Source organism: Centropristis striata, chromosome 18 (genome assembly GCF_030273125.1).
Source record: "Centropristis striata isolate RG_2023a ecotype Rhode Island chromosome 18, C.striata_1.0, whole genome shotgun sequence".
Lineage (NCBI taxonomy): Eukaryota > Metazoa > Chordata > Actinopteri > Perciformes > Serranidae > Centropristis > Centropristis striata.
Window position 1 is genome coordinate 31,084,169 of NC_081534.1, and position 15,683 is coordinate 31,099,851.

The 15,683-nt window shown below is 36.7% G+C and overlaps 1 protein-coding gene across 1 annotated transcript in view; it reads right to left on the bottom strand.

Annotated features, from left to right (window-relative positions):
- The window catches only part of aig1 (androgen-induced 1 (H. sapiens)), a 38,300-nt gene that overhangs the window by 7,619 nt on the left and 14,998 nt on the right, over positions 1-15,683 (bottom strand). Inside the window, exon 3 of the mRNA XM_059356339.1 lies at positions 14,263-14,364. Coding sequence (XP_059212322.1) covers positions 14,263-14,364 — 102 coding nt within the window. The remainder of the gene's footprint in view (positions 1-14,262; positions 14,365-15,683) is intronic.

Consider the following 15,683-nt stretch of genomic DNA (forward strand, 5'->3'; position numbering starts at 1 on the left):
GGCCTCGTTATGTTACGTTACGGTGAGAAAAACAACAAGGTGGAATCTTCCAGAGCTAATTGTTCCCAGACTGACTCTGTTAGAAACGATGATGATGATGACGATGATGATGATGATGATGATGATGAAGATGATGAAGATGAAGAGTTCGGTTTGATGAAGCGATGGTTGGTTTTGTGTTCTGACTCTGACTGACGTGAACATTACAACCTGTTGCACCCAAACATCATTAATGTCACTAAAGTTTGACATTAAAATGAGTCTCTGATGCAGCAAATATCTCAGATTTTAAACTAGAAAAGCACCAAGAGGTGACATAACTTTGACAATTTCTTATTTAAATTACATAAAATGTTTTTTTTATTTGCTGTGGCAGCTTAGATACCAACAGCATGAAGGTTTTGATTTGATTGATTGTTCATAATTTGGTCATATTGTGATTTTAATTACGTTTCCTGCAGTTTTTATTCTTTTATCCAGCCAGTTTGTGATACATTTACATGGTTTCTGATGAGACAAATAAGTCAATTAGTCAATCAGACTGAGTGCTTTTTAGCAGCTTGTGGCAGATTTTTGTAATTGTTTTCATTAAGTGAAGCTGCTTTTGCAATGCTGAGCACCTAGCATCCTTTCACTGTGTGCACCTCGTGTTTCTGCAGGAGCAGCTAGAACACCTTGAGTCTAAATACCTGAAGATAAGCAGAAAATCACCCAATGTCAAATGGCATTTTTCTCTTGATGAAATAAGAGGCGAAACTGTCTCTGAATCGTCCTTAATTACCCTGAAGGTCTCATCCACCCACACTGATAACTGTTTCCATGTCCAACGAGCTGTTTAGGAACAGCCTCAATCAAAAGCCGTGTTTCCTTTAGGGCAGGGGTCTCAAACTCTAATTACCTGGGGCTGTTGGAGGTAGTATCAAAATGACAAAAAAAGACACAAAATGACTGAAAAAACACTAAATTACTTTAAAAAAAAGACACAAAACGACCCAAAAAAAGACACAAACTGACCAAAAAAAGACACAAAATTACTAAAAAAGGAACAAAATAACCAAAAAATACACATAAATACCAAAAAAGACACAAAATTATTTAAAAAAAAACATAAAATGATTTAAAAAAGACACAAAATTACCCAAAAAAGACACAAAATGACCAAAAAAAGACACAAAATGACCAAAAAAACACTAAATTATTTTAAAGACATAAAATGTCAAAAAAATACACAGAATTACCAAAAAAGATGCAAAATTATTTAAAAAAAGAAGCAAAATGACCAAAAAAGACACAATTATAAAAAAAACAAAATTAGGAAAAAAAAGACCATTTACCAATTACCAAAAAAAGACATAATTAAAGGAACCTTCCACACACAACACGGTAAAGTGCCATTCATATAAAACTCACATTAAACTTTCATATCAAGGTGGGGGCCACAAAATATCATCACGAGGGCCACAATTTGCCCGCGGGCCGCGAGTTTGAGACCTATACTTTAGGGGGAAGAGTGGCCACTGGGAAAGTCTCAGGCCACGTCCCCTCTCAAATGTCCGCTCACTCTGCGTGTCTCCATTACAAAAAAAGTCCCCAGAGGGATTTAGAGACTCCGGAGGTGACGTATGGTTTTCGATCATCGCGTAATCGCTTAGAGACGCAACGGATTAAACACGGGAGACGCAACTGTGGCCGCCGCCGCTAACTGTGCACAACGTCAGCAGCTGATCATAAACAAACCAGCATGGCTAATTATGCACAGAGTCTCCGCTGATCATAAACATCATGATCGTAAATTAACCGGCATCTTTTTAAAATGATTTTGTGTCTTTTTTTTGTCATTTTGTGTCTTTTTTTTTTGTCATTTTGGGTCTTTTTTTAATAATTGTGTCCTTTTTTTGTAATTTTGTGTCTTTTTTAAGTAATTTAGGTTTTTTTTTTCATTTTGTGTCTTTTTTTTTAGTCATTTTGTGTCTTTTTAAAGTAATTTTGTGTCTTCTTTAGTAATTTTGTGTCTTTTTCTAATAATTTGTGTCTTTTTTGGTCATTTTGGCTTTTTTGGTCATTTTGTGTGGTTTTTTGGTCATTTTGTGTGGTTTTTTTTTGGTAATTTCGTGTCTTTTTTAAGTAATTTTGTGTCTCTTTTTGGTCATTTTGATACTGCCTCCAGCAGCCCCAGGTAATTAGAGTTTAAGGGGATTAAACTGGATAAATCTAACGTGTGAGTATCTGATACAGCAGTGTGCTTTGTGTCCTGAACTCCAGGAGTCGTTTTTTTTGTGTCACAAACTCACTTTGACCAATCGGCTCCTCCGGTTTCCCTCCGAGGATTTAAAAAAGGTCGGACCGAAGACGCCAAGAATGTGAGAACTAACAACATCTCTGAGGAGGACAGAATAGCTTTCTCTCCTGGGGTCTTAAATTCTAGGTTTCCCTCCCATCATTATACCGTACACACACACACACACACACACACACACACGTCCTGACACTGCACTTTTGCCCAGCGTGCCTCAGAGGAATTCCAGTTTCTTGCTTGTGTTTAAGTTTAGTCTCTGCTGAGAGGACTCTTAAATAATACTCCCTTTATCCTCGCTGTCCTCTCGCTCTATTTTAGTTTCTAGGTCTCTCTCTTTGTTGTCCTCTCTCTCTCTCTCCCTCTCTCTCTCTCTCTCTCTCTCTCTCTCTCTCTGTCTGTCGCCCCCCGAGGTTTTGCGGTTTGTCTCGAGCAGCCAGCTCTCTGCCTCTGTGGAAAATCCCCCCTCTCCGGCTAACAGCGGTGGTTCGATCCTGCGGTCTGGAGCTAAAAACGGGACAAACCATTTCACACAGAGAGACGCAGCTGGGGGTGGGGGGGCGGGGTCACGGGGCTGAGGGCGGGGTCACGGGGTCAAACGTCTCCCAGTGCCGACAAACAACTGACATGATGCATCGGAAATAGATAGATCAGGGATGGGCAACTGGAGGCCTGGGTCACAAAATGACCAAAAAAAGACACAAAATGACCAAAAAAATTACACAAAATGAACATAAAAAGACACAAAATGAACATAAAAAGACAAAAAATGACCAAAAAAATGACACAGAATGACAAAAAAAACACAAAATGAACATAAAAAGACACAACATGAACATAAAAAGACACAAAATGACCAAAAAAACCCACAAAATGACCAAAAAAATGACACAAAATGACAAAAAAACACAAAATGAACATAAAAAGACACAAAATGAACAAAAAAAGACACAAAATGACCAAAAACATGAAATCTTAAAAGTGCAGTGTAAAAATGCACAAAATTACTTATTGCAATTAATGTTGGTCTGCTGTTCTTGCACTGAAAACAAAATAAATCACAATAAGTGGTTATATTTTATTTGCTTCAAACCTTTTGTATTCCTATTTATACTGTTAAACATGCATTTGAGCATGAAATATGTTAAGTTACTGCACTGTTAACATATTTAAAATTGCAGTTTCATCATATCTGGTTAAGTACACGCTCCTATCTGTGGCCCTGTGGTAATGAACATGGAAAACTGTGGCCCCCTCCTGTATCTAAGTTGCCCATTCCTGAGATAGATAGTAATGGAATAAAAGTGAAATTAAAACTTTTCCTCTCCATCGTTACAGGCTGCAGAGTTCATGAAACAAACAGAAAACTAGAGTGACTAAACCAGCCGACTAAACTATTTGTTTGTTTGAAAAAGAGGTCAGCTGAACTTTACTGTGCAACTCAAGGCTTTCAGTGTTGGCACAAAAACCATTTCCTTTTTGATTTTTAATGCCTGTAGCTTGAAAAATAATAGATATTGGGCTGACTGCCTTCCTAACCAACATTTTATCACATGGGACCACTGGATTCTTAAGATTTTATAGTTTCTTATCACACTAATATATATCTGAAATCCTTAAACTGGGTCCTATGGAAGAGGATTGGGGCCAAGTAGGAGAAAAAAATGAGATGAGGATTTTTTCCCCCCATTATTTAGTTATTAGTTATTTAGTTTAGAAAAAAGTCGAAATGACGAGTTTAAAAGTCGAATGTTGAAGTTGAAATAAAACCAAACACAAAATGTTGACTTTATTCCCATTTTTAACTATTTTCTAAACTGATTAAAGGCGGAAAAAATCCTTCTCATAATTTTTTTCTCCTATCTGGCCCGATTCTTTTCCGTAGTGTTTTGCAAACTTCTTATGATACAAATATATCTCTGTAGTCCTTAAACTGTGTCCTTGTGGAAGAGGATTAGGGCCAGGAAGGAGAAAAAAATAATGGGGAAAAATAAGAAATTCATTATGCAGTTTCTAGAAAAAAGTTGAAATGACGAGAATAAAGTCAACTTTTTGAGTTCGGTAAAGCAGACTGCAAGCTACAAGCTGATTTTCCTCAATTCATCTAAAATATGTCTAAAAAAATTCACCTAAATTACATAAAAACAGATTTTCCCAAAACAATAGCTTAAGCAGCTGCTACCGAGAATATCTCATTTATGTATTGGAGGATTTTAGTTCTACTGCACCTTTAATATCGTGGTTATTGCTCATTTTATGACATTGATGAAACAATGTTCCTCTGATGACTTATTGACACGGGAACAACCAATCTGTGACATCTTTACAACTTTACAGAACACTGAAAGTCGGCTTTATTCTCAACATTTCTGTATAACCACAAACCAACAAATCAATATAACCGTAGCGCTTTTATTTTGAAGGTGCACAGAATGCGTTCCACACTTATTGCCTTTTGAATAAAGTTAATAAATGGCTAGTTTACTGCTTAACATACATGCTGTATATTGTTTTTGTGGGTTTGAATGGTATGTTGTGTTTAAGATAAGTGGAAATTTGAGTTTTTACTGCTATATTTGACTTACTCCACATCAACAGAGTCTTATTATAACATGTATTCTGACCAATAGCAGCTCAAAACCAGATAAAATACTGCTACAGCAGGGGTCTCAAACTCAAATTACCTGGGGGCCGCTAGAGGCAGTATCAAAATGACCAAATAAAGACACAAATTACTAAAAAAAAGACAAAAAATGATAAAAAAGACACAAAATTACAAAAAAGACAAAAAATTACTTTAAAAAGACACAAAATGACAAAAAAAATACACAGAATTATTTAAAAAAGACACAAAATGATCAAAAAGACACAAAATGGCCAAAAAAGACACAAAATGACTAAAAAAAGACACAAAATGACCAAAAAAGACACAGAATTACTTAAAAAAAGACACAAAATGATCAAAAAAAAGACACAAAATGACCAAAAAAGACACAAAATTACTAAAAAAAGACACAAAACTATTTAAAAAAAGACATACAATTACCAAAAAAAGTAATTAAAGGGATCTTCCACACACAAAGTGCCATTCATATAAAACTCACATTAAACTTTCATATCAAGGTGGGGGCCACAAAATATCATCACGAGGGCCACAGTTGGCCCGCGGACCGCGAGTTTGAGACCCATGTTTTACAGTACTTTCTGGAACTTTATACGAAAAGACGAAAAAACTCAAAAAATAATGATTAGTTTCCCTTATAACCACCTTAAACACAGTCTGTATAACTTGGCTTGTATAACACTGTGAACCTTTGATCTTATCCATCTTATATTTCCCTTAAATGTATTAAAACCTGTAAGAAGTTTCTCCAGCTGAATGACAATATGTGTATCTCTGCTCACTCTGAGTGATATTCAAACCTTCCACATCTTATTTTTACATCTGCACCATAACATCAAAAGGAAATATTATATTCAGTCCGACTGATGCGTTTGGTTTCTTTGGAAACGTTTGTATCCTCAGTAGACTTTAAAATAAACTCCTGTGGCTTTTTGAGAAGAGAAGTTTGGCTCCTTCACATCAGATTATAACTGCGGACCCAGCGGAGGCTCCTCCAGAGTCCAGGGGTCAAAGGTCAGCAGCTGATGCAGAGCTTGTTGCACCGATAAAGCTTTTTCAAAACTGAACTCCACTTGAACCCTGAGAGTCAAGTTAAAAAACACTCCTGTTGACATTTTGCTCAACAGTTTTGTGACTTAAGGAGCTTATCATGTCGCAGAGGCCCGGTCCTGTTCCACCTCCTCACACACACACACACACACACACACACACACACACACACACACACACACAGAAAGAGTGTGTGAGTTGGAGCCCTGCAGCCAGTCAGTGTTCAGCTGCTGATAGTCTCACATAGACACACAGATCTCCTCTCCCTGCACACATTATCATTCTGCTAGAGGGGAAAACTGGATTTCTTTAACCCTTTGATGCACAACATGGCCTAAAGTGACCCAGTGACAGAGTTTTTATGTTCTATATCTTTGCAATAAATTATTCTCATCATTCAGTATTCCAGGTTTTCCTCAATTAGTTTGTTTTTGATCATCATACATCCTGATTTTTATGTTTACCTTCATTCATTTTTTAATAAAAATCACTTTTTGTGATCGTTTTGGTAGACAGATGTGTCAATTTGCTTGCCTTGCCTACTCACTTTCCTGTCTTATTTTTAGTTAATTTATTTTCAGATTTTGTATTTTATTTCATTTTTAATTTTATTTATTTATTTATTTATTATTCTTGTATTTTTTATGACCTCCATCCTGTCTGTTTTGCTTGATGTTTGTTTGTATGTTGTAATAATGAAAATATAATAAAAACTTTGAATTATTAAAAAAAAAAATCCCTTCTATGTTTCAATGCACAACATGGGTGAAAAATGACCTATATCCATTTTTTTTTAGCTAAGTAGCTTGCTAAGTTAACTACTTAGCTAAGTTCTTGGCTAAGTATTTAGCTAAGTAGCTTGCTAAGCTAACTACTTAGCTAACTTCTTGGCTAAGTATTTAGCTAAGTAGCTTGCTAAGCTAACTATTAAGCTAACTTCTTGGCTAAGTATTTAGCTAAGTAGCTTGCTAAGCTAACTATTTAGCTAACTTCTTGGCTAAGTCAATTAGTTAAGTTAGACGTCATAATACAAAAACTTTTTCTTCGTAAAATATGAGAGGCAAAATGGAAATAATGATCTGTTGTTATCAAAAACAAGATATTTAAAGATACTTGGAATATTCAATCATAAAATGAGTTGATATTAAAAGATAGAGCACAGAAACACACAGCAGCATTTAATAACATGGGGAATAATTGAGCGATTACGTCACCAATATGCAAATGAACGTATGACATCATTTGCCGTAAGCACTCTAAAAAACTAGAGAAAACCTGCATATCATGGTCACATTGTACAGTTTAAGGGATCCCATGCATAAAGAAGTTTTTATGTACACAAATTACTGCAGGCTTCGATTTATTAGCCTCTCAAATATAGATCAGCATTGAGCTTTAACATTTCTGTCAAGGCCGCACTGGATCTGCAACTATTTAACATTAACATTTCAGTTTAATTTAGAGTTTTTGTAATATAACAGAGAAAATATGGTAAAACAACATAAATATCTCATCTTTACAACAACAACAACAACAACAACTCTAAATAAAATCCTTAGAAAAGGTGTTTATGGTTTCCATTCATCACACTAATTATATCAACTTTTAGTTCAACAACAAAAACAGCTAATTGACACGTATTAAAAATCATAATGGAGCACCTTTGGTTTCTGTTTACTTTTGGTTGTTCAGAGGATTAATATTAATTATCCTGCTGCTTCATTCTGTGAGTCACTAAAAATAACAACAAAACACACAGAGAGACAACAAAGCAGCAGAGCAGATCCCAGGTGTGTGTGTGTGTGTGTGTGTGTGTGTGTGTGTGTGTGTGGACCCCGACAGTAATTCACCAGATGTTAACAAACAGCTGATCCCAGGCCAGCACATCTTTTATAACAAAACTACAGAGTGTGTGTGTGTGTGTGTGTGTGTGTGTGTCACAGGTCAGTGGCGTCAGACTCAGTGTGAGACTTTAATCCTCTGTTGCCATGAGAGCAAGAGTGTGTGTGTCTGTTTGTGGGTGTGTGTGTGGGTGGGTATGCCTTTTATAAACTGGGTAACACACACACACACACACACACACACACACACACATACATACAGAGACAAACACAGACACACACACACACAGACACACAGAGACACAGACACACACCTACATACAGACACACACATACACACACACACACACAGCTACTCACATATGGACACACACACACACACACACACACACACACACATAAAGACAGACAGACACACACACATCGATACACAACACACACACACAGAAACAAACACACACACACGCACACAGAAACAAACACACACACACGCAAACAACACACAGACACACACAGAAACACACACACACAGAGACACACACATACACACAACACACAAAGACAGACACATACACACACTCACACAACACAGACACACATCGATACACAACACACACAGAGAAACAACATACACATATACACACAACACACACACACACACACACACACACAAAGAGACACACACACAGACACATACAGACAGCCACACACAGACACACACAGACACACACAGACACACACACACATAAATGAGGTTATAGTAGTTTTGTTTGTTTTGATCAGTGTTTTTCTCTTAGTAACCAGCAGAAAGCGGCTCCGCCTCTGAATCACATTATTTAAACCTCTTAATCCCCAAAAACTGGAATGTTGCATAAATCTTAAATAAAAACAGAGTGTGTCAAATTCAGAATGAGTGCATATATTTACAAAATAACTACATTTCCCCATTTGTGACCCATATTCAGTGAATGAACATAATAAAAGGACAAGATATCTAATGCACAGGATTTGAAAGTCATTGCATTCTGTCTTTATCATGTTGTTTTTTTTACAGCGTCCCAACTGTTTTGAAAGCAGGGTTGCAATGGAGACAACTGTTTTTCTAAAAAAAAGAATGTGTTTTTATAAATAGAGCCTCCTTATGCCAAATCTTTCTGAACATCTTGAGGCTCATCACCAGAATCTGTGACATATTTATTGCACTGAAACACCAGAAGCACACCAGATTTAACTGCTGTTGGAAACAAGTAAAAAAATAAATTCTGCTCCATGAAAGTTCTTGGAAAACTACCAGAAACTATCACTTTCCCATTCTGCTAAGTCCAAAGCAGCACAAATAATAACTTACTTATGTATTAGTCTAGAAGCTCTCAGTTTATTATATATGGATGTAGACACAAATGTCTCTGAATTAACCAATGGTGGTTGGGTGTCAAACTTTCTGAAATTCCAGCTAAACAGTCTTTAACCCTGTGGAGTCCCCAAAAGCTCCAAATAATGACTTGTTGACTCCATCCAGACTAGAAAACAAAGCAGCGTGGAGTCCTACTGTAAATTTACCTCTAAAGTTCTGGCTGTAAACTCCATGAGGCCAGTTTCAGATGATATACCAAGTAAAACTGGAGACAAGCTCAAATAGATTTAGTATAAAATGACAGAACTGGATGGAACCCTCTTATATGTTAGATTTGACACCTTTGTTCACATTTGCAACATTTAAAATTCTTTATTGAGCATGATAGTGTTTTGAAAGTTAAAAAAAAGATTCAAAATCACATTTTATGTTGGACTAAAGGACTAAAAAAGACACAAAATGACCAAAAAAAGATACAAAATGACCAAAAAAGACACAAAAAAGACACAAAAAGACACAAAATGACCAAAAAAAGACACAAAATGACCAAAAATGACACAAAATGACTACAATGACTAAAGAAAGACACAAAATGACCAAAAAAAGAAACAATGTTATTAATTCTGTCTTTTTTGTGTCCTTTTTGTTCATTTTGTGTCATTTTTTGTTCATTTTGTGTCATTTTTTTGTTCATTTTGTGTCTTTTTTGGTCATTTTGTGTCTATTTGTTCATTTTGTGTCATTTTTTGTTCATTTTGTGTCTTTTTTTTGTTTATTTTTTTGTCTTTTTTGTTCATTTTTTGTCTATTTGTACATCTTGTGTCTATTTGTTTACAGTGCAGTAACTTAACATATTTCATGCTCAAATGCATGTAGAACAGTATAAATAGGAATACAAAAGGTTTGAAGCAAATAAAAAATAACCACTTATTGTGATTTCTTTTGTTTTCAGTGCAAGAACAGCAGACCAACATTAATTACAAGAAGTAATTTTGTGCATTTTTAACACTGCACTTTTAAGATTTCATGCTCAAATCCATGTAGTTGTACTGAGGGCCACTTCAAGTGAGGGTGCGGCCCGTATGCGGCCCCCGGGCCTCCAGTTGCCCATCCCTGCCTTAGATCTTCTAGTTTCATATTATACCAGGATCTCCAGTATGTTCATAAAAGTGAGCCCGCTAAAGCCTCCGGGAAAAAAACGAACGCTACATATGGATACTTGGCGACCATGAATCGATATAATATCACCACATGGAATATCGTGATACTATGTTGTATCGATCTCTTGTTTCTGGGACGTTCAGACTGACTGAACCATTTAAATATGGCGGCTTGAAACAGCTTCTGAATCATCGACATTTCTCTGGTTTCTCCCTGGCATGACATACAACATTACACACTAATTAAAGTGTCCACTGCTGACTGCATGTCTGCATCTCCTCACTGCAAATCATAAAAATCACAAACGGACTGAAGTAATTAGAGCCAAAGCTTCAGCATCAGTTTTATAGATACCAACAGATCAACGAGTCTGTTAAACGGCTTCTTGTTGACTTTTAATGACTTTATTGGCTCTGTGACTGTTGAACAGATTTATGAGGACACTGGATCTCTGCTACATCACCCGACCCCTCCCTCCTCCGATGGGAATGGCCACCCGGTTGCCGTGGCAATGGATATACACAAACAACAGCGATACCATGGAATACCGCAAAATATTTACAACCAGACTGGACTCACAAAGGAACACACACACACACACACACACACACACATATACAGAGTCACACACACACACACACACACATACAGAGACACACACACACACACACACACACACACACACACAGACAAACTCAGAGACACACAGAGACACACAGACACACACAGACACACACACACACACACACAGACAAACTCAGAGACACACAGAGACACACAGACACACACAGACACACACACACACACACACACACCAACATACAGACACACACACAGACACACACACACACCAACATACAGAGACACACACACACACACCAACACACATACACACACACACACACACACACACACACACACACACACACACACACACACACACACCAACATACAGACACACACACAGACACACACACACACACTAACACACACACACCAACACACACACACACACACACACACCAACACACAGACACACAGACACACACACACACACACACACCAACATACAGAGACACACACACACACACACACACACACACACACACACACACACACACACACACACACTTAAACTCCCTCACGTTTTCTGTCTCTCTCCAACACACACTCGAGGCCGTCGGTCCTGTTTTGGTTGTTTTGGTCCTTGGCGACGCCACCATAGCAACCACTCGGCTATGACATCATCTCTCTTGGAGAATGAGAGGAGACAAACAGACACACGCTGTCTTTGTCTCTTTCAATTAAAGCGGTGGCGTTCTGGGACTGACGGCGTTGTGAACACGCGGCGCTCTGGCAGCAGGAAGCTTCACGGGGAGCGTTTGCATATTACAGACTTTAAGTCCCGGAACATTTTCTGATTATCTCACAGGCTGATTTACACACACACACAGACACACACACAGCTGAGGTGTTATCAGGCGGCCGCTGTCTAAACATTAGATTAAAGCCACTTCCTCTGACTGAATCAAAGCGGGCGATCAGCCGCCGACTCTATTCAAATCCAGAGGTTCACCAGCAGCGGCTCTGCCCTCTGATAAGGTTTATCACCTCCTTTATGGAGTTTACGCTCCGCTGATGGGAGTAATGATCCCACCAAGACTTTATCTTACATGTCAGGACAGACAGGATTAAGTTATAACCGTTTCAGGACCACAGCTGGCAGCGCAAATACCACCACATGTGATTTACTGCAGCTACTGAGTCTGAGTCCAGACCAGAGGAGGATCTGAGTCCTGCATCTGACCCACAAAAACTGCAAATATGTAGATGTATTTTTTACGAGCATGGATAAAAATATGAATGATGTACAGTAGGCAACTCGGGAAAAAATAGTTTGTCTTAAATTTTTCTTTTAACCTGTATGTTTTATCAAAAAAAAAAAAAAAGAATAAAACTTAATTAACAAAAAAGAAATACAATTTAATTTTTTAATAAAATTATTATTTTTTTTAATTATTTTTATACACGGAATTAATAAAAACAAATTAGAGTATTTTTTTATAGTCGGAAAAAATATTTTTAAATAAAATAATTTTTTCATTTTTTTTAAAACATTGATACAATTTTTAAAATGTTTTTAATGTTTTTGTTAAACCCTCTGAACTTCACGACCAGCCAGAGGGTTTGAAAAGTATGCTTTCTTTTAAAAAGTAGCTAAATTTACACCAATTTTTCATGCCAGAAACATCCAATGATCCTTGAAAAAATTGTGTAAAGTGTTTGCTTAGACCTCAACTGGCTTATGGAGATCATGTGATATGACTAAAAGCTTGAGAATAACTATTAGCACTCTGAAATGTGTGTTTTATTTGAAAGATCACCAAAAACACACAATGTATCGTCAAAATTGTAACTTTCTGACAGTCCTTGAATAAATCATAGGTTATGAAAAATTCCGAAATTGAAGCTTAAAATGTTGATATTTGTGTCAGAATCACTTTATTCTCCATGTGTCATTCAAAATAAAGTGTTACTAAAAAAAAAAAAACTAAAGTGTTAATAAAGTGCACTAACCAGATCCTGTTAAAAACATTAAATTCTGCTCCTCAGAGACACTGTGAAGACATGAATCTGTTTACACAGAGCCGAGAGGAGAGGACAGGAGAGGCTGGAAACATGACAATAATAAAAATGTTTCCAATATTGGGAACACTTCTGGACAGTTATATACAAAGAGATTCCGTTTTCCTACTTTGTGTAAAAATAAATAATAGAAGAAATTCAACCTGCACTTTTTTATATATATATATTTAGAGATTCATAACATTATATGTGTGTTATTCTGCACAAAGGACACTTTTGAGTTCCCCCAATTCTAGCCGTGATTGTGCTGATTCCATAGGAGGTGCAAGACTTATATATTGTATTTATTGTAGAGAAAAACAAGGACACAGTGAGTCAACTGTAACTCCCTGAAACTGCTCGGCCTTCAGGGTTAATTGCATTTTTGAACATCCACTTGGTGTGTTTAAGGTTACTTTGGTTTTTCACCTGAACTCCAGAGACAAATAATGCTCCAGAATGTGAACAAAAACACCCATTTTCCCCATCTTGGGAGCATTTCAACCTTTTTCCAAAGTCCATCTGGAATTAATTTGAAAACATTTGCTGGTAAGGAGTCAGTTCTGGTTCTGAGCTGCAGGTGCGGATATATCAACTATTGTTATTTTATCAATTTTACATTTTTGTCTGATGTCATCTCCATCTCTTGGAGCATCACTGTAGTCTCAGTGGAGCACTTTCATGATTAAATTAATTCCGACAGTGTGAGCTCAGTGGTGTGGACCAAGGTTATAATAGTTTTGGATTTTTCATTAGTTTTAGTTTTAATTTCGTTGTGAATTTTTGTTTTCAAATTCAGTTAGTTTTAGTTAGTTTTTAGAGTGAGTTTTCTAGTTTTAGTTTAGTATTTATTTTTTGAAAATGCTTAGTTTAAGTTTAGTTTTTATTAGTTTTAGTTTTTTTGTAATGGGCTATGTGTTGGGTGCCAGATTCAAAGAGTTCATAATAAATGTTTCCTTTATTTCCTTTGGTTTATTCATCTCAGCCCCAATAAAGTTATTAACTCTTACAGTTCTATGTGTTTTGAATTTTGGTTGGAGTGTAGACATCCCAGTCTCAGTAAACATATTTACCATGTGTTGCATGTTCAAATAGAAACACTGAATTATGAATGAAAAAAGTGGACAAAAACTAAAACTAAGGCCATTTTCACTATAATTTTAGGTAGTTTTGTAACCACATAATACAGCTTCAGTTAGTAATCGTTTTTTTTTTTTTTTTTTTTTAATTCTAGTTTTTATTTTTATTTAAGTTAATGAAAATCTTTTTTCAATTCTAGTTTTCGTTAACTATAATAATCTTGGTGTGGACTCACCATGCCGTGGTTGAGCCACTGAGGGATGAAGTTGTCCAGTAGTCTGGGGTAGACCAGGTCTCTGTCGTACAGGTACAGACTCCAGAACGTGAACACCACAAACTAAAGAGAGAGAAAACACACACAGGGTTAACACAAACATCACTGCACATATCAAAGCCAAGCAGCTGCACAAAAGCACTTGAATTACCAGCATTATTTATTTATTCCTTAATAGGGCACTCATTGAAATACTTGCAAATTCCAAATTTCAAACCTAGAGAATATTGGAGGATATTACATACGGCCAGAATGTGTAAAAAAAACCATACGAAAATAATATTTTTAGAAAAAAGTTCAAGAGATTAAAGTGGCAAATCGACGAGAAAAAAAATGTGCAGATTTATGAGATTTAAAGTTGTGAATCTGGGAGAAAAAAAGTTCTTTTTTCCCACTTTTTTCCTCGTAAATCTGCGACTTTTTTCGCGCAGATTTGCCACTTTAAATCTCTTAAATCTGCAACTTTTTTTCTTGTAGATTTGCCACTTCAATCTAGTAAATTTGCAACTTTTTTCTCAAAATATTACCTGAAGTTACCAAATATAGTTCTTTGCCCGATAAAGGGTTATTATCATAAAAAGCCACGGCGCTACCATCTCTGTCATATACTCAATAAATATGAAATTTTAAACTTTGGGAATCTGATAAAGCACTCAAATGTCTGCTTACTTTTTAAAATTATTCACAATGCTGCAGCTCCCCCTTAAAAAGAAACTGTCAAGACGATGAATTGTGTGTGTGTGTGTGTATGTGTATGTGTATGTGTGTGTGTGTGTGTGTGTGTGTGTGTGTGTGTGTGTTGGGGGGCAGCCTGTCCTGTCCTGTTGAATCTTGCTTCAATGTTTCTATTTGTCTATTTTATATATTGTCTCTTTGCCTTGTTCTGTAATTTTACTTAATCATTTTCTTTTTCTATACTCATTTTCTATAGCCTGGCTAACACCAGACTACGTATATCACAAATGAGATCTAGTCTGGTTACCAGCCATTCATTTCTCCGTAGAGGAGGTGTGGTTTACGATCCTCCAGAGCCGTTTATTGGGCGCTATGAATGTCTATCATAAGCGTCTGTAGGTAGCTCTTAGCCAATCAGATCAGTTATACCAGATGACGTATGTAGAGCGACAGAAATTGATGTTTACATAGCCAGACTAGCCCATCTCTACTTTGGGACTAAAATGCTCAATTCTGCTTCTGCAACGTTTTTCTGCAGCATGTTCTGACTCTTGCTGCTCTGTAGTTTCAGCTCACAGTCTACCGGGTGAGTTGGTGTGTGTGTGTGTGTGTGTGTGTGTTGCTTGCTGCTTTGCTTCTCCAGTTCTCGCTTTCTGCAAGATTATTTAGTTTTACGCCTTATTTCCCCCTCATGTCATTCAGCCACA